The sequence below is a fragment of the Bos javanicus genome, chromosome 19, assembly GCF_032452875.1.
Source record: "Bos javanicus breed banteng chromosome 19, ARS-OSU_banteng_1.0, whole genome shotgun sequence".
Taxonomy (NCBI): Eukaryota; Metazoa; Chordata; class Mammalia; order Artiodactyla; family Bovidae; genus Bos; species Bos javanicus.
The window spans coordinates 21071329-21098112 of NC_083886.1; the positions used below are offsets into that span (position 1 = coordinate 21071329).

Sequence of the window (26784 nt, forward strand, 5' to 3'; positions counted from 1 at the left end):
ACTCTCTTGCCTATTGCCTCGTAGTCACAAAATGACAATAGCTTGTCCACAAATCATGTCCATATTCAAAGCAAGAAAATGGAGCAAAGAGGGAGCACTAGCAGGATCTGTTCCTTTTCTCAGGAAAGCAAACATTTTCCCAGAAGCCTGCCTAGCAAACCTCTGCTTATGTGTTACTGTCCAGAACTGTATGGCATGTGGCCTCCCTGAAGGCAAGAAAGGCTTTTTTTTTTAAGTGTCTTTTCTATCCCAGTTAATAACGATAGAGATAAAGGATAAAAGGATTGGGAGGGTGTGTTAGGTTAGCCAGCCATTGACTGTTCCCAACCTGTTTTAATTATGTACATCATCCTGGCACCAGAGGTGGTGCTCAGAAGACATCATTTGATTGGCCAAGCCCTCTGCTCATTTTTGCAGTTGGGAGACTGAAATTAAGCCCCACTGAATCACTTGATCTGAGAGTGAGAAAGGGAGTTGGGTCCTTTAAGGTCAGGAAATAACGGACAGACAAAAACACTGGTATTTTCTATGTATTGTCTCTTTTCTACAGCTCATTACATGAGTTTGAGTAGGCTCTGGGAGTTGGTGATGGACAGGGAAGGCTGGCATGCTGCAGTCCATGGGGTCGCAAAGAGTCAGATGTGACTGAACTACAACTCAAGATCTTGGATGAAGGGAATCTTAGCTGCCACGGCCCAGGAATCTATTAAGGCAGATACTTGTTGAGGCTCTGCCATGTTGATAGGATTGAGAAGTTTTCTACCAGCCCTTAGTCCCTTTGTTCATCTCATAAGGTTTAGAGCTTCATTTTTCCTCAGACTGTTCTCAGCTAATTGTGTCAGAAATAAGTAAAATTCTGAAATTTTTCAGAAATAAGTGAAATTCAGTTAATTTCACTGAGGTGAAAATAGTTCCATCTCCTGTCAGGTACTTTATCTTCCAGTTAAGAGAATCAGAGTACTCTAGAGAGTTTACGCAGTTCAGACTTACTTTTCAGATGGGGGTTTCTTTTGTATAACCCCAAAGTGCTTACCATGGTGCACTGCACATGGTGCAGTTCAGTTCATGCTGCCGACTGATGGGCGCGGCTTCTCTGCTGCCAGGTAAAGACTATCAGGAATCTCCAACAGGCCTTGCACAGCCTGGCCGACTCTGCTGCGGTGACCACACTCTGAAGTTGGCTCTTGATAACTGTGGCATCTATCACCTAGGGCCTCTCGCTCAAGCCAGAGTCTCATCCTTGCTTCATTTCACTGGCAATTACTTAGTCATTACTGGGGCACTCTTCATAACCCTTCCTGTGCTCGTGACTCAGCATGGCACCCGCTCACTCCTACATGGCCTGAGTGACTTACCTTGAAGAACAACAGAAAATGGACCCGTATATAATGGATCCATATATTTTAGAGGGAGAAAAGTAATATGTGTGAGTATTGGGGGAATTGGCAGAACCTTTTTTCCAAAGGAGATGTTTAAGCCGTATTTCTAAGCATTCTGGGCTTCCTCATGGTTCAGCAGTAAAGACTCCGCCCACAATGCAGGAGATGCGGGTCGAGAAGATCCTCTAGAGCAGGGCATGGCCACCCACTCCAGTATTCTTGCCTGGAGAATCCCATGGACAGAGGAGCCTGTTGGGCTACACTCCATGGGGTTACAAAGAGTTGGACACGACTGAAGCAACTGAGCAGCAGCAGCTGAACTTCTACTTTTTCTCTTATTCAAATTGATTCTGTTGCACTTGAGGAGAAATATAAACTTCTTAGCATTGGCTCCACAGAGTGCAGAAAAAAAAAAAAAAGAAATGCAGCATTTGTAGTATTGCATTTTTCCTGTGGAGCCAAAGCTAAGTTATTGATAGTTATCGTTCAGGAAAGGTACTGGCATGACTGAACTGACTCTTTTTCTCTGGGGCTCTTTTTAACATGCATATATAAACACAGAAAAGGAGAAAGCATACCAAATGACTGTTAAGGCTGAAATGAAACAGGATTATTTTTAATGTATCTGTTGGGGTGTACTTCTATAAAGAAAAATAATATTGGGGGGAGGGTGGATTTGTAATATTTCAGGTAGCCTTAAACATCCACTCTTGATTTTTACAAATTCCCCATCCCATATCCATTTGTCCTCCATTCATAAATTTTGCTTTCTAATTTGTCTTAGATCCTCTATTTAGTGGCCTCTAGAACTGCATGTTCATGTTTTCCTTGCCCACCAGAGAGGTGTTAGTCATCTTTGTTGTCTCAGGACCTGGCACTTCGTGGATGTCAGGATTAGCAGTGATGTTGGTAGGTAGGCAGGTCTGTACTGGAGTAGTCTAATGGATAAGAGAGCCAAAGCAAGTCACTTACCTGAGTCTGGTGATGGCAGAGTTAGAATTTGAAGCCACATCTTCTAGTACTTATTCCAGTATTTAGTATTCCCTTCCTTAAGCTATAACCTGCCTCCACCACAAAAATGGGATGAGGGGTAGATTCACTTTGAGAGTGGAAGGAAAAGAATTACTTATGGGGAGACATTTTGGTCAGTAAAGACTGACTGGAATTTGGCTGCCAGCCTACACAAATCAGTGAAAAAGAGGACAACTATTCAGTTAAACCAAGAATCAGAATCTTTCAAGAATATCAAATGACTTCATTTTACACAATAAAAAAATTCTTATAGAAAATATGTGTAAGTTAAATCATAAGTTAAAACCTCTTCCCCACACTCTCCACAACCCCCCTCCCTTCTCCTGACTAATACAAATAATTTTAGAGCTGCCATAGACGTGCATATTAACTCCTTGGTAAATGCACCAAGGAGTAGTAGACTGGCCTACAAATATCTGAATGCCAGCTAAACGTGAGTTCTGTGAGCACAGTGCTCTTTATCTGTAGTAATCCTACCAAGTATTGTACAGTTAGAGCTCAACTTGAGAGAGTGTTTAGTCCAGCCTCCTCATTTTAGGGAACTGAGATTCAGACATGTTGATCTAGTTAGCGAAGTAGAACTCCCATCTCCTTTTATCTGCTGTTAACTCGTGATCCTAAAGAAAACATCTGTAAGGTGAATAATTACCCCCTGATGATTCTGAGGTGTCTTCTTGTTCTTGTTGGATTTTCATACATGGCTTAACTGTTGCAAGGAGGCAGATACATAGAATACTTGATCCTAGTAGTTGTCACAGCAGGATTCTAAGGCTGTGATCAAGACACAAGGGACCTTTCAGTGTTACTTGCGTAAGAGACAGAGCAGTGACACCATTCATCTGCCAAGCAGCAAAATAACAGCTTCATAAGCTCTGTGGCTTATAGGCTCGTTAGAATCATCTCCCTGCCTCAGTGCAAAAGGGTTAGATATGGGTGTGTGGATATGCCTGCCACTTATTAATACAAAAGACAATTATTGAGTGAGTAATCAATGCTAAAGGCAGTATGGCTGGAACCAGCAAAAGCAGTGTCATACTTTCTTAGAAGACTCCGTAAATCCCTGAGTGTCCTAAAGCTCCTTCAGCGTTGTGGCAACTTCATGGTAATGTTGACATAAGACATCGTTCACATGCTTGCACAGTTTACTTGCAAGTGGCCAAGGTTGTAAATCTTTTCTCCCATCCCTCGGCATGTTTGGTCTTCCCTTGCCAAAGCGTGTATAATATAAGGCTAATGGGGTTTCATATTTGCAGGATTACCTTTCAGTTTTCATAGGCTCTTTTGTGCTGTGACCTTCAATGGGTAATCATGCAATATAAAATATGCACTGAAAGTCAGTTATTGCTTTTGAAGACTGATTAATGAGGGGAATACTCATCTCCTTTGAGTTGAGATTTCTCTGCACACATCTTTAGAGCTGGGTACTTGTCATAAATTGGCTGTATTCCACATCTACTTACACAAAGACTCACTCACATATTTGAATTCTTTATTTTTTTGCAGCCATCTCTTCCTGTACTTTATACCCTGTCTAGCCAGGCTACACATGAAGCTGTTCATCTCCTTTGTAGGATGTTGGTCTTTGATCCAGTAAGTAGTGTTTGTTTTTATGTTATTTTAATGAATTAAAAATGTGTTCTAAGAAAAACATCCTGGCTTTGAATAGATGGGCAATGTAAATAATGACTTTTTAAAAGATAACTCATGTAATTGGGGCCTGAAGTTTATCATGCTCCCCCATCACAAAGAAGTTTGAGTAGTAACACATAATACTAGGTGAAGAGAGATAAGGAAGGGCATCATCCTTATTTATCTCAATATTTGTAAAAGGAGTTTGACACCAGTCTGAATTAGGGGGAAAATTTTTAACATTATTTGAAAAAAATCTGCCCATTGTATTGCATAAGGAAGTGTTTACTCTGGGTTTTCAGTTCAGTCGCTCAGTTGTGTCCAATTCTTTGCGACCCCGTGGACAGCTTGCCAGGCTTCCCTGTCCTTCACCAACTCCCAGAGCTTGCTCAAACTCATGTCCTTCGAGTTGGTGATGCCATCCAATCATCTTATCCTCTGTCATCCCCTTCTCCTCCTGCCTTCAGTCTTTCCCAGCATCAGGGTCTTTTCCAGTGAGTCAGTTATTTGCATCAGGTGGCCAACGTATTGGAGCTTCAGCTTCAGCATCAGTCCTTCCAGTGAATATTCAGGGCTGATTTCCTTTAGGATGGACTGGTTGGGTCTCCTTGCAGTCCAAGGGACTCTCAAGAGTCTTCTCCAACACCACAGTTCAAAAGCATCAATTCTTTGGCACTCAGCTTTCTTTATGGTCCAATTCTCACATCCATACATGACTACTGGAAAAACTATAGCTTTGACTAGACAGACCTTTGTTGGCAAAGTAGTATCTCTGCATTTTAATATGCTGTCTAGGTTTATCATAGCATTTCAAATGGTGGCTTTTCTAAATGCCATTTCTAGACTTGACTCCTCTGGGACAAAGTTCAGTTCTTCATTTATTCATTCATCTGAAGAATATTGATCACATCTGTGCCAATAACTGTTGTCAAAGAAGACTTTTTTAAATGAAAGCATTTAGAAAATTTTACTTGCCAAGAGTACATGGAAGTCAACAAATAAAAAACACAACAGATATTTGAAGGGAAAAAATACCCACAAAATTACCAGTTAGGTTTACACTGGTTTGTTCACAGTGAGAAATAGCAACTTTGTCACCTGATTATTAAATCCGCAAAGGTTAGAACAAAGATTAGGGATAAAAATGATTTGTTAGTCCAAGTCTGTAGGAAACAGAGTTCTTTTATTTGGAGAACCAGAATGCTAGCAAGGTCATGCTCAAAATCCTCCAAGCCAGGCTTCAACAGTATGTGAACTGAGAACTTCCAGATGTTCAAGCCAGATTTAGAAAAGGCAGAGGAACCAGAGGTCAAATTGCCAACATCTGTTGGATCATAGAAAAAGCATGAGAATTCCCAAAAACATCTACTTTGTTTCACTGACTACACTAAAGCCTTTGACTATGTGGATCACAACAAACTGGAAAATTCTTCAAGTGATGAGAATACCAGACCACCTTACCTGCCTCCTGAGAAACCTGTATGCAGGTCAAGAAGCAACAGTTAGAATTGGACATGGAACAGCAGACTGATTCCAAATTGGGAAAGGAATACATAAAGGTTGTATATTATCACCCTGCTTATTTAACTTATATGCAGAGTACATCATGCAAAATGCTGGACTAGATGAAGCACAAGCTGGAATCAAGATTGCTGGGAAGAATATCAACAGCCTCAGATATGCAGATAACATGACCCTTAGAGCAGAAAGTGAAGAGAAACTAAAAGAGCCTCTTGATGAAGGTGAAAGAGGAGGAGAGTGAAAAAGCTGCCTCAAAACTCAACATTCAAAAAACAAAGATCATGGCATCTGGTCCCATCACTTCATGGCAAATACATGGGGAAACAATGGAAACAGTAAAAGACTTTTACTTTCTTGGGCTCCAGAATCACTGCAGATGGTGACTGCAGCCATGAAATTAAAAGATGCTTGCTCCTTGGAAGCTATGACAGACGTGGACAGTGTACTAAAAAGCAGAGACGTCATTTTACCAACAAAGGTCTGTCTAGTCAAAGCTATGGTTTTTCCAGTAGTTATAAATGGATGTAAGAGTTGGTCCACAAAGAAGGCTGAGCACCAGAGAACTGATACATTTGATCCGTGGTGTTGGAGAAGACTCTTGAGAGTCCCTTGGACAGCAAGGAGATCGAACCAGTCAATCCTAAAGCAAATCAATGCTGAATAATTATTGAAGGACTGATGCTGAAACTCCAATACTTTGGCCACCTGATGCAAAGAACTGACTCATTGGAAAAGACCCTGATGCTGGGAAAGATTGAAGGTAGGAGGAGAAGGGGACAACAGAGGATGAGATGGTTGGATGGCATCACCAATTCAATAGGCATGAATTTGAGCAAACTCTGGGAGATGGTGAAGGACAGGGAAGCCTGGCGTGCTGCAGTCCTTGTGGTCGCAGAGTCAGGCACAACTGAGTGGCTGAACAAGAACCAATCACGGAGTGGTCAAGTTATTTCTATCACATCTCCTGGTACAAAGTGGGTTTTTGTTGGGTGTTTTCCTTTTGTTTACTTTGGTATGTGAGGTTCTTAGTGATCAGGAAGCAAGACAAAGTGGCAGTTCTTTCGCACAGTCCCTCCTTGTGGTCAAATTCCTGCCATTGAGGACAGTTTCAGCCACATAACTTGCTGAATGAGCTGGTGATTTAGTGTCATTAGTTTGATATTTTATTTGGCAAGTTTATGTGTATAGCTTTCACAGGAGATTTTGATTAATACATAAAGACCTTTTGTATGGTTAACAAAACTAGAGGCACATGGATTTCAGGTTTCCGAGGTAATTTTTGTCGTCCATAGAGGATTTTCTAAAGGCCCTGAGGTTAAATTTACTTTTATTTGTCAAGCATATGTTACTCTATTCTACTTAGATTAGGAATGAGGAACCCTGTAATTCACCTGTCCCAGGTTTTACCTGCAGTTCTTGTAGCTGTAGGGTATCCTCTTTCTCTGAGATCCCACGTTTATTAATGACTGTGACCTGCTGAGAGCTCGTAGTCTTTACAGCCCTTAGGGTCCTTTTCCTAAGCCACAGAGTGGATGCCATGCTCATCTCCCCAGAGGCCTTTCAGATACCAGTTCTGCATGTGAAATGTAGTCCTTATTCTTCAACAGTGGGATTGTCACACTTAATTAAATGAAACTTCTGGTGTGGTCATAGTTACAAATTAGATTTATCTACAATAAGGAGGTTTGATTTATCTAATAAGGAGGACAGGGTCTTACTGAATTTAGTTTATGAATGATTTATTAGGGATTCTTTTCTTTCTAGTTATGAGAGTTCTGTATCTAGCTTAAAGAATGTTTCATTCTGATTTTATCCTGTTAAATTTGAGAGTTAATGATACATTAGAAAGAAAGAAATGAGATTTAAAAAAAGCCATTAAAATAGAACATTAACCATAATTAAATAAGTTTATTTAATCCATTTAGTCTGAAGTAGTTAATTCTTATTTTGTTGATCTTGGGTTAAGCAGTCTATTACCTCACTTCTGCTCCTTATGGCTGTCTGTAGTGATGATAAGCAGCTGTACCCATGAGTTTGTACCCCAGAGATGACAGTCAGGAGTACCTGATGACATTTCTTTACGGAGATCCTTGTGATGGTTCATATGGAAGACTCAACTCCTGATCTTTATCTTGTAGCAGGAGCCTTTAGGCAAATATAAGGAAAAAGCAGAAACAACCAGGGGATGATAAGATGAAAAGGTGCTGGTTCTTTTATTATAATAATACCAACAATACTGAAAAGGATGGAGTATAATAAATAATTTTTAAAGATGTAATTAACTATTACCTCAAAATAGTGAAGACATTAAACAAATCTCCAGAGACCTTAATTTATCTAAAGACAATAAACAGTTATAAGCAATATTTTTAAAGTATAACAATAATTATTAGGAATTTAGACAATTATTCACTTTTTTCTCTTGATGAACAAAAGCATATCTGTTATCTTAACACACACATCTTTCTTTCATCACACATTCTTCCATGCTTTTTAAATACATATGTACTTTAACCCAAAGGTATTTGCCATCTTTTTTTAACTTTGTCGATGGCTGCTTAATAATATTAAGAGCCTAAGTATATTAAAATTATGTTGCCCATATATCCAAAGACCACATATTAACTCAATATTAGTAAGGTCTTAATGTTAACTAAGAATTAGGAGTTTAAATTTTAAGTTGACTCATTAAGTCTTTAGAATTTTTAGCATACAAAAAACTAATTTCTTTTTAGAAACACATTACCTATTATCATTTATCTAATTTAGTTGAACACATAATTTTTCCAGTAAGAAAAAAATTCAAAATGATTAGGCTTTTTATGAGGGAAAAAAACCTAAGATTTATATAAACCAGAATATTGTATTAGCATTATTTGTACATGACAGTAAAATCAGAAAGAAAACAGGTGGGTGTTTTAAAATTTTTATTAACTATTAACTCATACTGATTTGTCCAAAGAGTCATCTTGTATACAATTATTAAAACCTTTAAGTTGTTTATGAGAAGTATTTTGCTTACTTTGTGGTCTAGGAATTAAGTAATAGTATTATTTTAAATAATTAAAATAATAAGCTCACAATTAAAGCTTTTTTAATCTTTGAGTTACAACTTGAGCAAGAAAAAATTTCTAAAGAGCCAAAATACTTCATTCATAGGGAAGAATAATGTTTTTATATCTTTCCGTTTCTTTTTATAGTCTTTAATATTGTTATTGTTTCTAAAAGCCAGTTGCAATAGGAGTTTGCTCCATTTGATTTTAAGAGATCTCATAATATGATGTATTAACTCCTCTCAGAAGTATACAAAGTACATCCATTTATATTTGTAAAATGGAAAATTTTATCACTCTTATTCAAAACTTAGAAGAGCCAATTTTGATAAAGCAACAGAATCTCATAAAAACAAGTATCCATACCTATTACAAATGTTGATCAAGAAACAAGATGTAATTACAACATAGAGGACATAATTATGCAACATCAGATACTTCAAAAGAACATCACTATTAAATCTGAGAAGTTTTGTGATTTTTTTTTTTCACTTCAGTTTTACAGGATAGTTTTTCAGTGTTCATACCCCTTACAAAGTGACAGTCTCCTTTCTTTAACTTTGTTCCAGAAGTCCCAAAGAGACTTTAATTTGTTTAGAGAAATGAAAATTGATCATTGCATGCTAGGGATTTGATTTACTTTTTGTTCAAAGGCTTTTCTTTTGTAAGATGAGACACTTCAGAGGACCCGAGCCTAGTGCACACAGAACATACAACACAGAGAGCATGCCATCCATAGTTAGAACATACAACACAGAGAGCATGCCATCCATAGTTAGAACATACAACACAGAGAGCATGCCATCCATAGTTAGGAAAACACCAGAATCTCTCCAGGTATGCATCTGAAATTTTAGGAATACCAGAATCCCCAGACAGACAAGACTAACAGTGAAACCAGATTCCATCTGCTGGTTCACAGCTGACAGGGACCCAGTTTCTGACATCTGCCACCTGACAGAAATGGTTGTATGATAAAACCCAGATTCAGTCACTGCTGCCAGCAGTTTGGACATGATCAGCCATGCTCACTCAGAAACAGAAATAGACTTGGCCAGTAACCAGTGGGCAAAAGCCAAAGAGCTCTCAACCCTGCACGTGAGCCTGGCTGGAGCCTGAGTCCTGGTGGACTCAGAGGGGTCCAGGCAAGGTGTACTGGCCTGTATTTTTTGGTTCTGACAGTAGACCTTGATCCCAGCGGAGCCTCTGGGAATAGTTGGACTCATTTAGGAAAAAAGAAAAGGTTTAGTTGCTAAGCATGTTAGTGTGTCAGACTTCAGAAGGGCTGTCACCAAATAACAAAACACAAGCAGCAGCAAAAGGAACAAAACTGGGTTGTAAAGCTCACCTTCAGCTCTTCTTGGTGGAGCAACGGCCGATTTCTGCTGTTAGCATATCCGAAAAGGTCATGACATGGCTTTTTAATGTTAGCATAGCAAAAAATCAGAGATAACGTGTTTTTCTAGGGAATCCAGGTTTAGGGAAATATTTAATGTTCTGTTATTTGAGGGACCAGAATCAGTTGGAGGATCCAGTTATTTTGGGTTTGAATGCAAATGGTTTTCTCTTTCTCAGTTGTGTTGTGTGGAAGCAGGGCCAAGGGTCAGTTTGTGTTCTCCTCTCTACTACTGAGTCATCCTTAAATCCTTTAAAATCTACTTTGTCTCAGTAGTACTGACATATCCACTGAGCTATAAGAAGGGACAGCTTTATTCTTTTTTCATGGAGAAGCAAGTTTAAAAGTTTATGGTGTATGTAACTGGAAACCAATACACTCAGTATTCTGATCTGAAGTGCCAGAAAACCCCAGGCTGCTGATACGCACACTGGGATGGATATCAAAACATGGCATGCAGGCTATTAGCTGCTGCCTAACCCCAGCAGCTTTCAGTCAGGCTTTTGCTCAAGTTGATTGGGTGTCCAGGAGGATAAAAGTTTCAAGCAGCTTTGTAAAACTGCCACCATGATCACATCTCTTCTAAGTGCTGAAACATATTTAGAAAATACAACTGTTACTTAAAATGTAAATGTATCCCTTCCAAAGCATTGCATATTTAAATATCATGATATTTTTCATTTTTGACCCTGCACACATCCATTTAAAGGTAGGAAACTTTTCAGGATTTTAGCAGAAAGTCATTTCTAAGTGTTTTCTGGCAGAATGTGGTGGTTTATAACAGTAGCTTCTTGTCTTACATCAAAAACTCCCTCTACTGCTATATTACCTGCCTCTAAATTCAGCTGTCCTCTTACCCTCAACCATCTGCAGCCACCCCTCTATGCAGGATGTACTGTAAATTAAGTGTAAGTGGTATAAAGCAGCCACTGTGGCTCATGAAAGATCCTGTATGGACAGTTGTGTTTATCTGTAGTGTTGATGTGCTGGTCTCTCAATTTGATTTCAGTCCAAAAGAATATCCGCTAAGGATGCCTTAGCCCACCCCTACCTAGATGAAGGGCGACTACGATATCACACGTGTATGTGTAAATGTTGCTTTTCCACCTCTACTGGAAGAGTTTATACCAGTGACTTTGAGCCCGTCACCAACCCCAAATTCGATGACACTTTTGAGAAGAACCTCAGTTCTGTTCGACAGGTTAAAGGTAAGTGTGTTTTTTGGCTTTCCGCCAGGTGGGATGACTATAACATTTTCTGTTATGTGACTGTGGAAAGCTGAGGTCTGGATGGCGATCAAAGCTCCTTTATATGTTTATTTTTAAAAACTTGCATATAGCCGTTTGTCCAGAGTATATAAGCCAAGAAAGCTATGTGTGTTATAAAAACATTGATTTTATATCCAAGGGAAGGTCTGGCAGAGGAATGAACATTTTGTTCTTGTTTTTAGAGCTGACTTACTATGACTCAATATATTTAATATGTATTCACTCAGTGTGATTGCATGGAATGAAACATATTGGACTTTTTTATATAACATGCAGAGCTTTAAAAAGAATAAACAGCCACTGAGGGAATCATTCCTTAGATGATGACAAGAAGAGGATTTCTGATAGTCTAGTCATAAAATATCCTGACACGATCTCCTACCGGGGTGGGGGTTAATGACATCCAAAATTCTGAGTGGTTTTAAGTGTCTGCTCTAGGACATTTTAGAAAAGAATTGTCCCCAAAGTGACCAGCCTGAAACTATGTACCTAAATACCAACTCAAGTTTTTTAAGTGATTTTCAAAAAGGCAGTAATTACCAGCAGTTTAGAAGAGCTCATTTATAATGCTAACCCAGCAGAGGCACTCTCAAATTTATACACTATTTTGCACCTCCCACGGGTGGGATTTCCAGCCCCTGTAACGCCACTTGGGAGGGTTGGCCCGCATTCAGCAGCACCTGTCGTCTCGGTTTCAGGAAAGTTCCACTGAACTCTGCCTGAGAGATGACGTGTGTGTGTTTGATTTAACTAAACCACTAGGAAATGCTGTTCAGATGCTGACTAGAGTTAACCCATGAATCCACTGCTCCCAGGCCTGCGAATTGGCATGGGTTGTATGATGTTTGTTTTCTCCACAGAAATCATTCACCAGTTCATTTTGGAACAGCAGAAAGGAAACCGAGTGCCTCTCTGCATCAACCCTCAGTCCGCTGCTTTTAAGAGCTTTATTAGGTAACTGTGTGTAACTCTAACTTCCTTGTTAGGATTGAAAGGGTGCCATTGTGAGTTTATTATTCAGCATATTTCTTGTTTTATTTAGATTAGTAACATGAATAAAAGGTCCAACAGAAAGTTTCTGAGTTTTGGCTTTAGTCAAAAGCACATGTAAAATGTGAAGAACATGTGTTTCCACTCTCGCTTCAGCTCACTGTGGTTGCCTTGGCAGTTTTTCCCCAGATGACCATTATGCTGCCTGATCAAGTGCATGGGGATCGTCCTTCTGCAGCAGCCACTGTCCTGCAGTTGGACGTGGTCACCTCAGTTCCCACTACCATCCCCACCACCCTAATGATAACTGCAAGCAAGAAAATCATGTTTTATAGGTGGACTGCTGATATATCCTCTTTAGAAGAGAAGCCAACAGTCTGATTGGCTCAAGAGCTATAAGCCTCCTTTAGAACCTAGCAAGCCTCATTCTCTTTCTGTTTGTCCTTTCCTTCTTCTTTTCCTTGAGTCCTTGTATCAATCATGGTCCATCAAGAGAAAGAAACCCACCTAGTAATACGAACAGGGAAAATTTAATAACAAGCATTAACTAGGAAAAGATGGCTAACAACTCAAAGGCATGGAAGAGGATGCTGAGGAGTCCGAAGTAGCAAATGCAGAAAAGCAAGGACTCCCTCTGGACCAAGGGAGAGCGAACCGAGAGAAACTGAGAACTCAGAGGAAGCCCCTCCACCCCAGGCTATTAAGATTTGGACCTCTTTGGAGAGTAGCTAGCTGCCACAGGAACACAGCATGGAGGATGGTGAAGAAACTTTTCAAAAGGGGTGGGCTGAGCTAGTGCATCACAGAGCCTGCTGGGAGCAGAGAAAGTTTGGGTAGACCAAAGCCTCCCCCGCCCCCCACCCCAGAAGAAAGGCACACCGGAACCTGGAAGGAAAGCAGCTTCCTAACGCCGTGGCCTTGCAGCGCCCCTCTAGCGCCCTCTGTTGACAAAGGCTCACATCAGGCCGGGCGGCAAAGGAAAAAGGTGCACAGGTCTGGCTGGGGTATCACAGAGCGGTGTGTCTTTGATCTGAGAGGCCATGCTCTTCCTGCCCTTCTCCCACTCCTTTTTCCTCTCCTCCTCGCTTTTCTTTCCCTTCCCCTCACACTTCCTCCTTTTAAGTGGCCTGGATATAGTGTTGAAGGGGATTGAATTTACTGAACCAAGGTCAAGAATTTTTTAAGTCCTCTCTCATTCTTTCCATGTATGCTTCCGTAGAAAGAAGGAATGAAGTTGCATTTTTACTTCTCTATGGTTTTAAATTACTTTGTTTTAAATTTTTCCCTAAGAGTCAGTGACCGAGTCAGTCAGGTGTTTTAATGCCTTTCAGGTGCAAGTTATTCATTATCCTGGCCCCAAGGAAGCAGGGTGACACCAGCTGCCTCGAGTCTATAATCTTAGTTGGCAACATTAGACAGACCTGTGAAATAACCGACAAAACAGATCTGCAGATAACAAGTGCTAAATGATTATCAATTAAAACTTGATAAAAGAATGCTTATGAGGCTCATTCAAAATAGGTCCCTGCTTAAAGTCACCTTATTTTGAGAAGCTACTTTTAAATGGATAATTCTGTATCCTTTAATGTTATTTTCCCAGTTGATTATAGGATTATTTATAATAGCTTCCATTCGTATTATGAAGTAGGCACCGTGGAAAGCACTTTACACAGACTGTCTCATTTGTTCACCCCCATATCCTCTGGAGGTGGACAGATGCACTGTTAAAGAAGTGAAACAAAACCCCAGAAGTGGACTTGATCCTTTTTTTTTTTTTTTAAGAGGAAAAGGGGGAAACAGGCAGCAGTGACTGCCCTTTTGTGGTGCTTACAGCCGGCTCACCGTATCTCTGTTCTCTTCCAGTTCCACTGTTGCTCAGCCATCTGAGATGCCCCCATCTCCTCTGGTGTGGGAGTGACGGTGGAAGATAATGTACTACTGAAGATGTTATGTAGCTCTCCACTGGAGTCTGGGATTTGCAATTCTGGAGGTTAATCATGCTTGTACTGTAATTTTACTAATGAAGTTTTAAATTAACAACCACTACTTGTATGATAGGAATAATATTTAGAAATGTTACTAGACTTTTAATCTTGTAAAGTGGTTGTGCTTTTAGAAGAAAAAATATTTTACCCAGAGTTGCACATGTTTTATGAATTTAGTGCAGCTGTTATGGCTCACCTCAGAACAAAAGAGAATTGAACCAAATTTGGGAGTTTGGGGTTTTTGTGTTTGTTTTTTCTTTTTTAAAAATATGAAGTGAGATTGTTCACACACACACACAAAGGACAGTCATACATTTTGATATTTGAGCCATTCCTGAAAATTTGGGGTTTTCTAAAACAAAAGAATCTAGAAACCTTGCCTGCGACCAATCATGGAGCCACGTGAGCTGATCGTGGCTGCACCTGGGGGGGTGGGGGAGGGGGGCATGCCACCTAATGATCAAGCCCTATAATTAGCTTCTCATTAGCGCCGTGCCGGTGATGTGTGCTGTCTAAAATCCAATGTTGTGGGTAGAGAGAATGAGTTTGTGACTAGGAGAGACTAAAACTTCTGTTTTCCTTACCCAGTATAAATATATATATATATATTTAATCTATTTTTATTAGAAGTTTTTCTGCTCTTTCTTACATAAAAGAATCCCCAAGCATGCATCTTTCATGTGTGTAAATAATTCATTTCTGGGCTAATTTCAAAAGAATCCCAACATTGCTGTATAGAGAGAGAACTAGCTTGCACATTTTAGGTCTGTGAAATTTTGTGAGACTTTTCCTGCACTGGACAGTAAAAAAAATAAAGATAAAAACAAATTAAAAAAAAATTTTAAGCCACAAAAAAAGGCACATAGGGAATTATGTCAAATGTGTTTGTGTCCTTAGGCAAAGCTGTGGGAGTCTTGAAATGTCACAGTAGTAAATAACTTATTACTTTTTGACAAATTCTTGTTTCTGTTGGAACACTGAATTCCTCTGTGCATATGTATATATGAATACAAATTGAAGGCCTCTACCTCCTGGAGTTATACAACTTGGCTTGTTTACCTCCACATGCTGATGATGACTATTTTTTTTTTTTTAAGTTCAATGTGGAGACTTGAAACTTGAATGTCCCTTCCAACTTTTATATTAAAAATAAAAAGACAAGAAAATTGAAGATCGTTTTTCACCTGTACAAGGAATACTAATGGATCGTCTTAAAATTGGTCTAGGAAAAAACCTTGGTGTGTGTTATGGACAATTAACTGTTAAAGTTATTGTAAGTTATCTGTATTTAGCAGAGTATTTTCATCTTGAGTGATTTGAGCTGAATTTGAAGACTATTAATAAGTTATGTTTGGAAGTTTTAACTTCAATGAAGTAATTATTTGCTGTGAAAGAAACAAACATTGAATTACTAAACAAAGATGGTGCAATATCTTTGTTTTCTTTTTACGAGGCTCCTGAGAATCAACCCAACTGAAGCATTTCAATTCACTTGAATGAGAAACGTGTTTAGTATCAAAAGAGCCCAAGAAGACACTGGTGTGAAAGGTACAATCTCAGAGGTTGGTCAATTACCGTGGCACACTTACTGGTCACTTTGTACAATGTAGATTTGAAGTACAGTGGTGAAAACATTAAATGTGACATTTGAAAAAGATGTGTCAGCCATTTTATTTCAGTTCCTTTATTTTCTCTTCAGTATAGTCTGCAGCCTGCATTTGCAAAGTTTTGAGACGTTACCTGTTTATATTTCCATTTCAATTTTTGAGAAAATTAGTTGTGGGGTTTTTTTTTTTAACCTCAGAGACTTTAGATTGCCAAAAACATAACTGAAAACTTATTAACTGATTTCAGAGATACTGTTTATATGCAATTTGAACATCTTTCCAGACCTTAGAGTCTATCTAACCCAGTGGTTTTTGAACTTTTCTTAATCCTATTTTCATGTGAAATCAAACTCCAATATAGTAGAGTCCATTATATTAAACAAAAGTGGACTGCTCAGGGGGCTTGACCCCTCCCTCCGCTTCCTTTCTGCCTCCTGCCCCTGGCATCCCAGCGGTACTTCTGGCTAAAGAAGTCCCAGCTGGGTGGTGGTGTGATCAAGACTCAATGCCAGACTGCCTGTCTGGTACCAGCCTATCGTGTTAGACCGCGTAACTTCAGAATACTTTGCCTGAGGCTGGATAAAGCAAGAATACTCGGGGTTGTAGGTACCATGTGCACTTCTTCATAGGTAAGTATTAGAGGAAACTTGTTTGACCTGTTCCCACCAAAACCTGTTCATCTCACCAGGGGATTTGTGCCCTATTCTCTAATTTTACATTGTTGATAATTGCAAAAGCATGCAGTGTGTACAGCCAGTAGTCAGTATGGACAGGTAAGTCAGGGCTGGAAGCAGCTGCAGTTTGTTTGCAATTTAAGTTATAAGAACCTGGAATATGGAGATAATCTATTGAGCTAGCTCATAAGATTTGGAATTTTAATTTTTTCTGTATGGTAAGTAATTTTAAATATTACTTATATTAAAGTACATTAATAGGATGCGTAACTCACATGGATTTTAAATTAAGACAGCTGCGGTGGGGGCTGTCGTCCAGACAGCACAGCAGAAAATGGGCACGTTTAGTGTCTTCCCTGCAATGCCTCTTCCACCTCTTCTTGGCTTCTGAAACACAGCTCTTTTCTTCTCTTAGGGGCCATAACTCTCCCTTACAGGCTCCTTCCTTTATCCTAACGTGTTGTGTTCTCTGGGCTATGGATCAATCCTGGGTTTTCATCCTAAGGTCAAAGGTTCTTGACTTGGTTACTTGGTAGAATCACCCGCAGAGCTTTCAGGAATTCCACAGCTGCACCCCAGAATCTGAGGCAAGGTCAGGCCAGTCTGTTGTGGTGCGGTTCTGTTTGTTTAAGTCCTTCCCGTGTGCAGCCAAGATCCACTGCCGGACACGCTCTCCTTGTGACCTCATCTACCCTCCTGCCTTCGTTGGCTATAAGAGAATGACCCCAGATCTCATCTCTATACCCAGATTCTTCTAGGTAGCTACTAGAAATTTCTACTTGGGTATCTTATAGGTCCTCACCCATGTCAAAAATGAAATTAAGGGACTTCCCTGGAGGTCCAGTGGCTAAGATCCCGTGCTCCCAGTGCAGGGGGCTTGGGTTCAGTCCCTGGTCGGGGAACCTATATCCCACATGCCACAACTAAGATGCAGCACAGCCAAATCAGTTATTTTTTTAAATGAAATGAACATTTCTTCCCCGATCATTCTTATTGCCCCATTAGCTCTTTTTCCCACCTCCTCGACTAGCAAAATAGTTGCGGCTTAACAAGCTAGGGCCATCCTGAGCACTTCATGAGGAATTGTGGAAGGGAAGCGACTTGCTGGGGGCGAAGGGGGCAGAGTCGTGCCCCGAGTCAGCCTATTCACGTTCAGAGGGGACCAGTGCCAGGGTAGTGCTCCTGACAGCACAGCAGCAGGCCTTCTTTTTTGGCAGGTGAGAGGGAAGCGAATGACTCCAGTCACCGTGCTGTCTGCGCCCTACCCCTCAACCCTGGGCTTCACCATCCACCCACTTACATAAGTCCAAAATCAGAGTCCTCCTCACTCCCATCTCAGCTCCAGAATTCATGCACATTGTGCATTCCATTCTTTGATATACTTTTATCTTAATGTTTTAAATGACACACCATTAGGGAAAAAAATAGTAAATTTCCAGTGAATAAGCTAAATGCTGTTCAATCTTGTTTTCCATTTTGGGACCAGGGCTGCATTGAAGAGCCTGATACTACTCACTGATTTAACATCCAGTTTTTGTCTCTCAGGTTTAAAATATTTTGAGAATCAAACACCTAAGTGATAACATTTTCTTGTGACCTTTGCCAGTGAGTGGACAATGCCCAGATACTTGGAAAGAAGTGGTAAATTACGTTTTCAGGTTGCTGTTGGTAGAATGTTTAACACACAGATCTTGCTAAGAGTTCAGTGTTTATCTTAAGCAGCCGACTTCAACAGATTCAGACAGTGGTCAGCCTCCTGCTGTCTCAGGGAAATACTCAAAGATCTCTAAGTAATAAAAATGGGTTTATTTTTACTTATGTTTTGATAATACTCATTTTCACAGCTCTTCATTGCCACAGCCAACTATTTTTATCCATTTCTTAATTATAGCAATTACACTTTTTTTTTTTTTAATGAGCGGCTTTACCTTAGAGTTTCTGAGAATGCTTATCCTTGAGAAGAAAAATCTTAATAAAGACAATATTGTGATTTCTTTTTAAAAACTATATTGTGGGGGCTTCCCTGGTGACTCAGTGGTAAAGAATCTGCCTGCTACTGCAGGAGACACAGGTTTTGATCCCTTGTCCAGGAGGATCCCACATGCCCCAGAGCAGCTAAGCCCATGAGTCACAGCTACTGAAGCCTGTGCACCTGGAACCCGTGCTCCACAACAGAAGCAACAGCAATGAGAAGCCCACCCGCCGGAACGAGAGCGCAGGCTCCGCTTGCCTCCTGTCCTGCGCCTGCCCTGTCCTGTCCACTGGACTGCTGTGGAAGGTGGTTCCACATGAACACAGAGCTAAAACTTTTAATTTGAGCCCCTTCCTTGTGATGAAAGCAAACAATGAGTAACTTCAATTTATTACCTCTTATCTATATTTTTATCCTTTGTCATGACTTTTCCATGAAGAAAAATAACTCAAGGTAGAACCAACTAACCAAATTTCCCCAGATAAGCCATTGCTCGTATGTGTAGTAGTAGTACAGGATTTCTAAATCATGTTTCACTTTACTACACGTATTTTAAAAGCAAGATATTCAAAATACATTTTAAATAACTAACCATTTTTTTCCATCCACTAGACACACTGAAAAAAATCAAGAGGTACTTAGCCTATACAAGCTTCCTCACTTTTACCAGATTCAGATGTGGCCCAGTCTATTCGTTCATGAACCTTTTTTCATTCTATACTATTTACCAAAGCTCATCATTCAATTATTTTTACCAACAACAGTCTTAAAAGTTAACATGTCATATACATCAGAGCTTTCCTGGTGGCTCAGATGGTAAAGAACCCACCTGAAATCCAGGAGACCTGGGTTGGCAAGATCCCCTGGAGGAGGGCATGGTAACCCACTCCAGTATTCTTGCCTGGAGAATCCCCATGGACAGAACCCTGGTGGACTACAGTCCATGGGGTGGCAAACAGACATGACTGAGCAGCTAAACAGCAGACATCATCCTACAGATTGCAAATAAAGACCAGCAGAATGACCAAACCATTAACACCCGTGCTTTTTCATCTAACTATCAAGAATCAGGTTAAGCTGAGTTTTGCGTCTGGTTGTGTTCAGACCTTTTTAAGTGCAGCAAAAATACTTGAACTTTTATTTCAAGCAATATAGATATTTACAAACAACTATACAGAAAACATGTGGAGGTTCCTTAAACTATAAATAGTTACCATATGATTCAGCAATCCCACTCCTGGGCATACATCCAGAAAAGACAAAAGCTCTAATTCACACAGATACAAGCACCCCAGTGTTCACAGCAGCACTGTTTACAACAGCCAAGACATGGAAGCAACCTAAGTGTCCATCAACTGATGGATGGATAAAGAAGGTGTGGTACATATACACAATGGAATATTACTTAGTCATAAGTGAAATACCATTTGCAGCAGCATGGATCTACAGATTAGCATACAGTGAAATAAGTCAAAAATAATACAGTATCACTTATATGTAGAGTCTAACAAAATGTACAAATGTACTTATTTACAAAACAGATTCACCGACAAACTTACGGTAAGGAGAATGGGGGGGGGATAAATTGGGAGTGTGGGATTAATAGATGTACATTACCATATAAAAATAAAAGATTTACTGTACTACATGGGGAACTATATTCACTATATTCTAATAAACCATATATATATGGATGCGTGTATATAACTGAGTCAGTTTGCTGTACACCTGAAACTAACACTATTATAAATCAGCTATACATCACCAACAATAAAAAATTACATAAACACCCAGGATTTCTTGATGATTATAACAAACATTAAATAAATAGCTGAGCTTACAGAAAGAGGGGATTCTTTAAAGACCTAAAAGATCACAAGCCACTACTTCCCTAAGGCCTTTTGCCAACTGGTAAAAATAACAGCTAACACTAATAGTCAATGTTTATTGACTAATTACTATATGCCAGACCCTGCTCCAAGTACTTTACAACAACCCTGTAACGTGGGTACTATTAGCTCCATCTTTCAGAGACTGAGGCACAAAGAAGTCAAAATCTTGGCTAATAGCTACAAGGAAGACAGGATATGTGGCCTTGAGCAAGATACGGAATTAAAACAGGCTCCCACATGTAGTTGAGACGTTAACAGGGCTATACCTTCAGTAAAAGCTCTGTCGGGGCCGGGGGTGGGGGGGGGGGTGGCGCAGAAATCCTACCTGCCACAGTGAAATGTGTCTGTTACAACCGCAGCTTCCGGTGGGGAAAAAGTCCTCCACAGAAATTTAAACCACAAATGTGCCCTTACATGTCATCAGATTTCAGATTTATGCTGCCATCAAGGCTTAGGAAACTCAAATCAAGATATTAACCTAAAACGCCCTCAGTTGGTAGTGCCCTGGGGTATCTGGCAAAAGCAAACACAGATGCTCTTTTGAGGGAAATGCATCCTTAACTAAGGCTCCAGAGATTCTGGTAGAGCACCTCCAAACAGGAACTCACAACCCAAATTACAAAGCACGGGGAAATAAGCCACTATACGTAAGAGCTTCCCTGGTGGCTCAACTGGTGAAGAATCCACCTCCAATGCAGGTTCAATCCCTGGGTTGGGAAGATTCCCTGAAGGAAGGCAAGGCAACCCGCTCCAGTATTCTTGCCTGGAGAATCCCCTTGGACAGAGGAGCCTGGCGGGCCACATCCATGGGGTGTGCAAAGAGTCAGACACAACTGAGCTACTAAGCACAGCATGACTAAGCACATACATAAAAGACAATTACAAACCAAGTACTTCAGATACTGGAAGTACTGGATGCAGAATACAAATGGATTATGCTTAAAGAGTATTTAGAGGGTTTCCCTGGTGACTCAGTGGTAAAGAATCCGCATGCCAATGCAGGAACACAGGTTTGATCCCTGATCTGGGAAGACCCTACATGCCTCGGAGCAACTAAGCCTGTACACCACGACTTCTGGGCCTGTGCTCTAGAGCCGGGGAGCCGCAGCTACTGAAGCCCACGCCCTAGAGCCTGTGCTCTGCAGCAAGAGAAGCCACAATTAGAAGCCCATGCGCTGAAACTAGAGAGCAGCCTCCACCCACCACAACTAGAGAAAAGCTCACCCAGCAATGAAGACCCAGTACAGCCAAAATTAAATTAAAAAGTCCTAATGAGGTGGATGGACCTAGAGCCTATTGTACAGAGTGACGTAAGTCAGAGAAAAACAAATATCGTATATTAATCATACAGGCAGAATCTAGAAAGATGGTACCAATGAACCTATTGGCAGGACAGCAGTGGAGATGCAGGCACAGAGGAGAGACTTGTGGACACAGTTGGGGAAGGATGGACTGGGAGAACAGTGTGGAAACATACACACCACCGTATGTGAAATAGACAGCCAGTGGGAATTTGCTACCTGACACAGGGGGCTCAAGTCAGGTGCTCTGTGACAACCTAGAGGGGTGGGATGGGGTGGGAGGTCAGGGGGAGGTTCAAGAGGGAGGGGCCATATGTATACCTATGGCTGATTCACATCGATGTACGGCAGAAACCAACACAATATTGTAAAGCAATTATCCTCCAATTAAAAATCAATAATTTTTTTTTAAATGAAGGTATCCAAAAGCCAATCAAGGACTAAAATCACTGAAATATCACCAGGCAAATCTGAAAGGAAATCAACTCACACAAATGAAAAATAAAGTCATTGAAAGTAAAAATAAACAGCAGATAGAACACAATCAAAGAAAAACTTGTGAAAATTTACCCGGTATACACTGTCTCGTATACAGCAGAAATAACAAAAATGCACAGAAAATAAAAGACATTGACACTGGAGGGGCAGAGTGAAAAAGGTCTATATAAAATTGGAGTTCCAAAGATAAAAGGATACAAGTGGGGCAATGTTAAATAATAGCTGAAATTGGCTTACATTTGATCATAGTTAGGAATCATTGAATCTAGGAAGCACAACTAATCATAAGCAGGATAGACAGTTCACGGCAGCTTTATTGACAACAGCCAAGATATAGAAGCCACTAACGTGTCCATCAGTTGGCAAACCAGGCAAAGCAAGAAGACTGGCCAAAGGAAACCCAAAAAGTGCCCCGTAAAAGTGACTCAGACCACCACACGGATGCCCATGGGTCTATCCACACATGCTCTTTTGCCTCCTAATAAACACTTTGCTTCACTACTTTCCATCTCTATGTGGAAATTCATTTCTACACGGCTCACTGGCCCCTAGTGGTCTAGAAGCTAGGATTCTGCGCTCTCACTGCCATGGCCAGACTTCAATCTCTGCCCGGGAACCAAAATCCTGCTTCAAGCTGAGACCATCTGAGGTCAGTCTTAGCCTTGAGCACACAAGCATGTGCTGAGCCTGGTGAGCCTTCCTCGTAGCAAGTCCGCTCCTTCCCTCCAGCAGTAGGTAGAAGAACCACTTCTTTTTGCCATTCTAGGCAAGGTCCTGGGGTTTCGCAGCCTGGGCCCCTGTCTATATCCTCAGTCCCTGACAACAGCACCCAGAACAAGCTGTTTGCCCTGCTGCCTGAGTGCCCTTCAATGTTCTCAGCAAAGAACTCAGGTTTTCCCGGCAGCATTTGCACCCACACCGAGAGCTTTCCCTGACCTCATGCCGCCTCCGCATGCCGGCTCCAGGCCCCACGTGTCAGACCGACCATGTGTCCATCTATAAGGGACGATGGTCTCTGCAGGTGGCATGAGCGGCGGGCACACCTACAGCCACAGCACTGGCTCTGTGGACGGCTGATCCCTCGGGGGGCTGGACCACTTGCTCTCCTCCCCCACACCTGACCAATGGTCATGACAAGGTGACACTGCCGGCCGGGCAGGAGGGGGCCCAGAGGCCAGCACCGGGCACAAATCGAATGTGCCTTTCCACCGGCCGTGGATACACAGGATGTTGGGACTTTGGGTCTACAAAATACTCCAAGCCCGCTAGAAGCGGAACCCCACGTGCAGGATGAGAGCTCCCTCTGGACACAGGCTCGAAGCTTGTGCACAGGCGCTGGCCACACCAGCGCTTCCTGCCCACTCCCTCCAGCCTCCCTGGTGGGCACAGCTGTACCGGCTCTCCATGGGCTTCCCCCCAAGAGCCTGAGGAACCAACCCTGGCAGGCCCTGGGCACAAAAGTTGTCATTCCACCAACGCCCATCAGTGCCCCTTTCCCAGTGACCAGGAGAAGGAAGGCCAGCAAAGTTTGAGGTCCAGCATCAGCGAAGCTCGACCCACCCCCACCACGGGACCCCCCCAAGCCTGCTCACTCAGGCCCACCAGCTGCATCTCCTGGCGCCCAAGTACCCCCACACGGACCCACATTCCTGGTGTGGACGTCCACGTACACAAGCAGCCCCATCATGTCCTCTTCCCACGTGGGATGCCCCCTCCACCCCCACCCTCCCTGACAACAGCCTGGACCTCACACATCCTGGGGAGGAAGGAGGCGGCAAGCCTGTCCTACCTGCCCCCTGGGGGTCCAGACACAGGCCTCAGGGGCTGCTGGGCCTTAGGGTCCAGATGATTCCGAGGTGGGCTGAACCTGCCACTGCCCACTGGGGCTTCCCCATCTCCGATTCAGGAAAAAGGAAGGACCCGCCAAACCAAGCCCATCCCTGGGCTCCTCTGCAAAGCTGCTTCGATTCCCTGATTCCCTCTTCCTGACCCTGCAGATCCCCACAAGACCTGTGAGATCCCCACAAGACCCTCTCTACCCTGTTCTGAGCAACTCACTAGTCAATCCACACTGCCACCACCCCTCGAACAGACCGGGAAGGCGCAGCTCCGAGAAGGCAAGTAACCTGTTCAGAAGCACAGACATGGGGCCACAGAACACGGTCTGCACCCCCAACCCCCGACCAGGGCCCACTCCCTGCAGCTTCCACGTCCCCACTCTGAGGGGACGAGCTCACAGAGCCTCCTCTTAGGGGGATTAGCTTTGCAAAACCTCCTCCTCAGCGGGACTCATGTTACAAGACCTTCTTTTAACAGGATTTGTCTTACAATCCTGTTTGGGGGGGGTCACCTGGGAGATTTGTCATCCAGAAGGGGGTTCAGCCTCATGTCATCAGGGAGGCTTTTTTGGGTCACGCTCACCACTGCTAGTCCACTCCCAGCTCACACCTAAGGAGACCCCATGGGGCCCTGAGCCCTGTGGCTCTGCCTGGGTGCCCACTCCCCTCCTGCCTGGTCCCTCCTTCCAATGTCCCCTGCAGGGTCATCAGGAGCTCTTACCCACCTACGGCAGGCTGGCCCCTCTGTCCTGGGCGGGGAGCTGCCCGGTGTCAGTGGAAAAAAACAAGAGGTAGCCGTGGGGCCTCCCTCACGCAGCTCAACAGCCAGCGTGCACCTGCTGACCTCGTCGCTCTCGCCCAGGCCCAGGCGGGGTTCAGGGACTTGCAACCTCCCCTTGTTTCATCTCACCCCGGTGGTGTCCATGGGGGAGTTGCTGGCAGCTCCATGCCGGCTGCAAAGAGAGAACATTAGTTCACACACCCCTCCCAGGGCGTGGGGCTCTCTCAGGCAGGCACCTTCAGGATTTTGGAGCTCACCTGGGCAGGCACCCAGTAGCCCATGCAGCTCACATGGGCAGACACATTCGAGAGCATAGACTCACCTGGGCAGCCCATGGTGCTCCCCTGGGGATACTCCTCCCAGGGCACGGGCCCACCTGGGCAGGTACCCCAGCAGGGCTGGGCACACAGGAACCCCATGCAGAGCCCTGGTTGCAGGGCACCCCCTGCCACACCTGTTGGTCAGAGCTGACCCTGAGCACCTTAGAGAAGGACCTGAACAAACAGCAGCCCCTGGACATGTCAGTGACCCTGGGTGGCCTCCCTCCACTGGCTCTTCTAGAAGCTTCCACCGCACCCAGGCATCAGGCCTTGTCTCCGGCCCTCCTTGACCCCTCCTCGTCCTGACTCCTAGATCCTGGGCAGGCACCCAGCAGCCCATGGGGCTCTCATGGGTAGCCCCCTCCAGGGCACAGGGTCCATCTGGGCAGGCACCTCAACAGAGCACAGAGCCCTCATGGCAGAGGATCCCAGCCCACCTGTTGATCAGACCTGACCATGAGCACCTCAGAGCAGGATTTCAACTAACAAACAGCAGTTCCTGGACAGGTCTGTGATCTGGGCTTCACTCTGTGCGACCTCCCTCCATTGGGTCTTCCAAAGGCTTCCACAGCACCCAGGGTACCAGGCCCCTGCCTCCACTGCTACCTCTCCTCTCCCTGACACTCAGATCCCTGTCAGGAGGAGAGGGTCTTCTTGAAATTGTCTCCCACTCGTGGGCCAGTTAAAATGATTAGTAAACAAGCCAGAGCTGCAGTCCCATATCCATCCTGACCCTGAGGACCTACACCTGTTCCTTGGACCTGGCTGGCGTAGCAAGCTCCATTTTTCTGCAACTATGAGCTGGTGGCTCAGTTTTAAAGAAGCCACCTGCAATGCAGGAGACCGGGGTTTGACCCCTGGGTTGGGAAGATCCCGTGGAGAAGGGAATAGTTACCCACTCCAGTATTCTTGCCTGGAGAATCCCATGGACAGAGGAGACTGGTGGGCTACAATTCATTTTCAGTTTCTTAAGGAACTTCCACACTGTTTTCCATTTAGCTTATTTAAGAAAAAAAAAAAATCTAATTACCTAAATCGCCTGTCTACATAGGACCTCAGTCATCTCCTAAAATGAGAGGACCATTTTATACAAACATAATGGGTTGAATGGTGGCCCCAAAAGATGTGTCCCCTAGAGTGCGTGCAGGGACGTTACCTGAAAAAAGGGTCTTTGCAGAATGAGTGACGGATCTGAGATAAGGTCATCCCGGACCAGGGTGGAGGAAAGGGCTTGGAAACACACCCGTGGCAACATGCACGCAGAGCTGCAGGCCGCAGGGGATGGCCCTGGTCTGGGTGTTTCCATTCACCTGTCTGCGCTATCCCTCCTTTCGTGGCTCCCACTGTCTTTTTTCTTGCTTCCTCACTTCTGCCTGGACAGAACTGACAGCAGCAGGCGACAGCTCCTCTTCGTTAGCAGGTGTCATTCCCCAACTCCTGCACAAAGTCCAGCGCAGGCCCGCTCAGACCGGGCCACACCCTCGGCCATGGCCCCTCCTCCCACCCGCCAGCCCCGGCCGGCCCCGCCCACCCGCAGCCGCGGGCAGGACTGGGGCGTGGCCTGAGGAGCACCTGCATCGCCTGCAGCTTACTGTGTTAGCTCGCTCAATCGTGTCCCACTCTGTGCGACCCCATGGACTGCAGCCCG

The 26784-nt window shown here is 43.1% G+C and overlaps 1 protein-coding gene across 2 annotated transcripts in view; it reads left to right on the forward strand.

The window, feature by feature from the left end:
• NLK (nemo like kinase) overlaps positions 1-15908 on the forward strand; it is a 129577-nt gene extending 113669 nt beyond the window's left edge. For both annotated transcript variants that reach the window (XM_061390492.1, XM_061390493.1), the window contains exons 8-11: positions 3915-4001; positions 11020-11218; positions 12139-12232; positions 14132-15908. In XM_061390492.1, coding sequence (XP_061246476.1) covers positions 3915-4001; positions 11020-11218; positions 12139-12232; positions 14132-14186 — 435 coding nt within the window. In that variant the 3' untranslated portion in view covers positions 14187-15908. The remainder of the gene's footprint in view (positions 1-3914; positions 4002-11019; positions 11219-12138; positions 12233-14131) is intronic.
• Positions 15909-26784: the final 10876 nt, after the last annotated feature.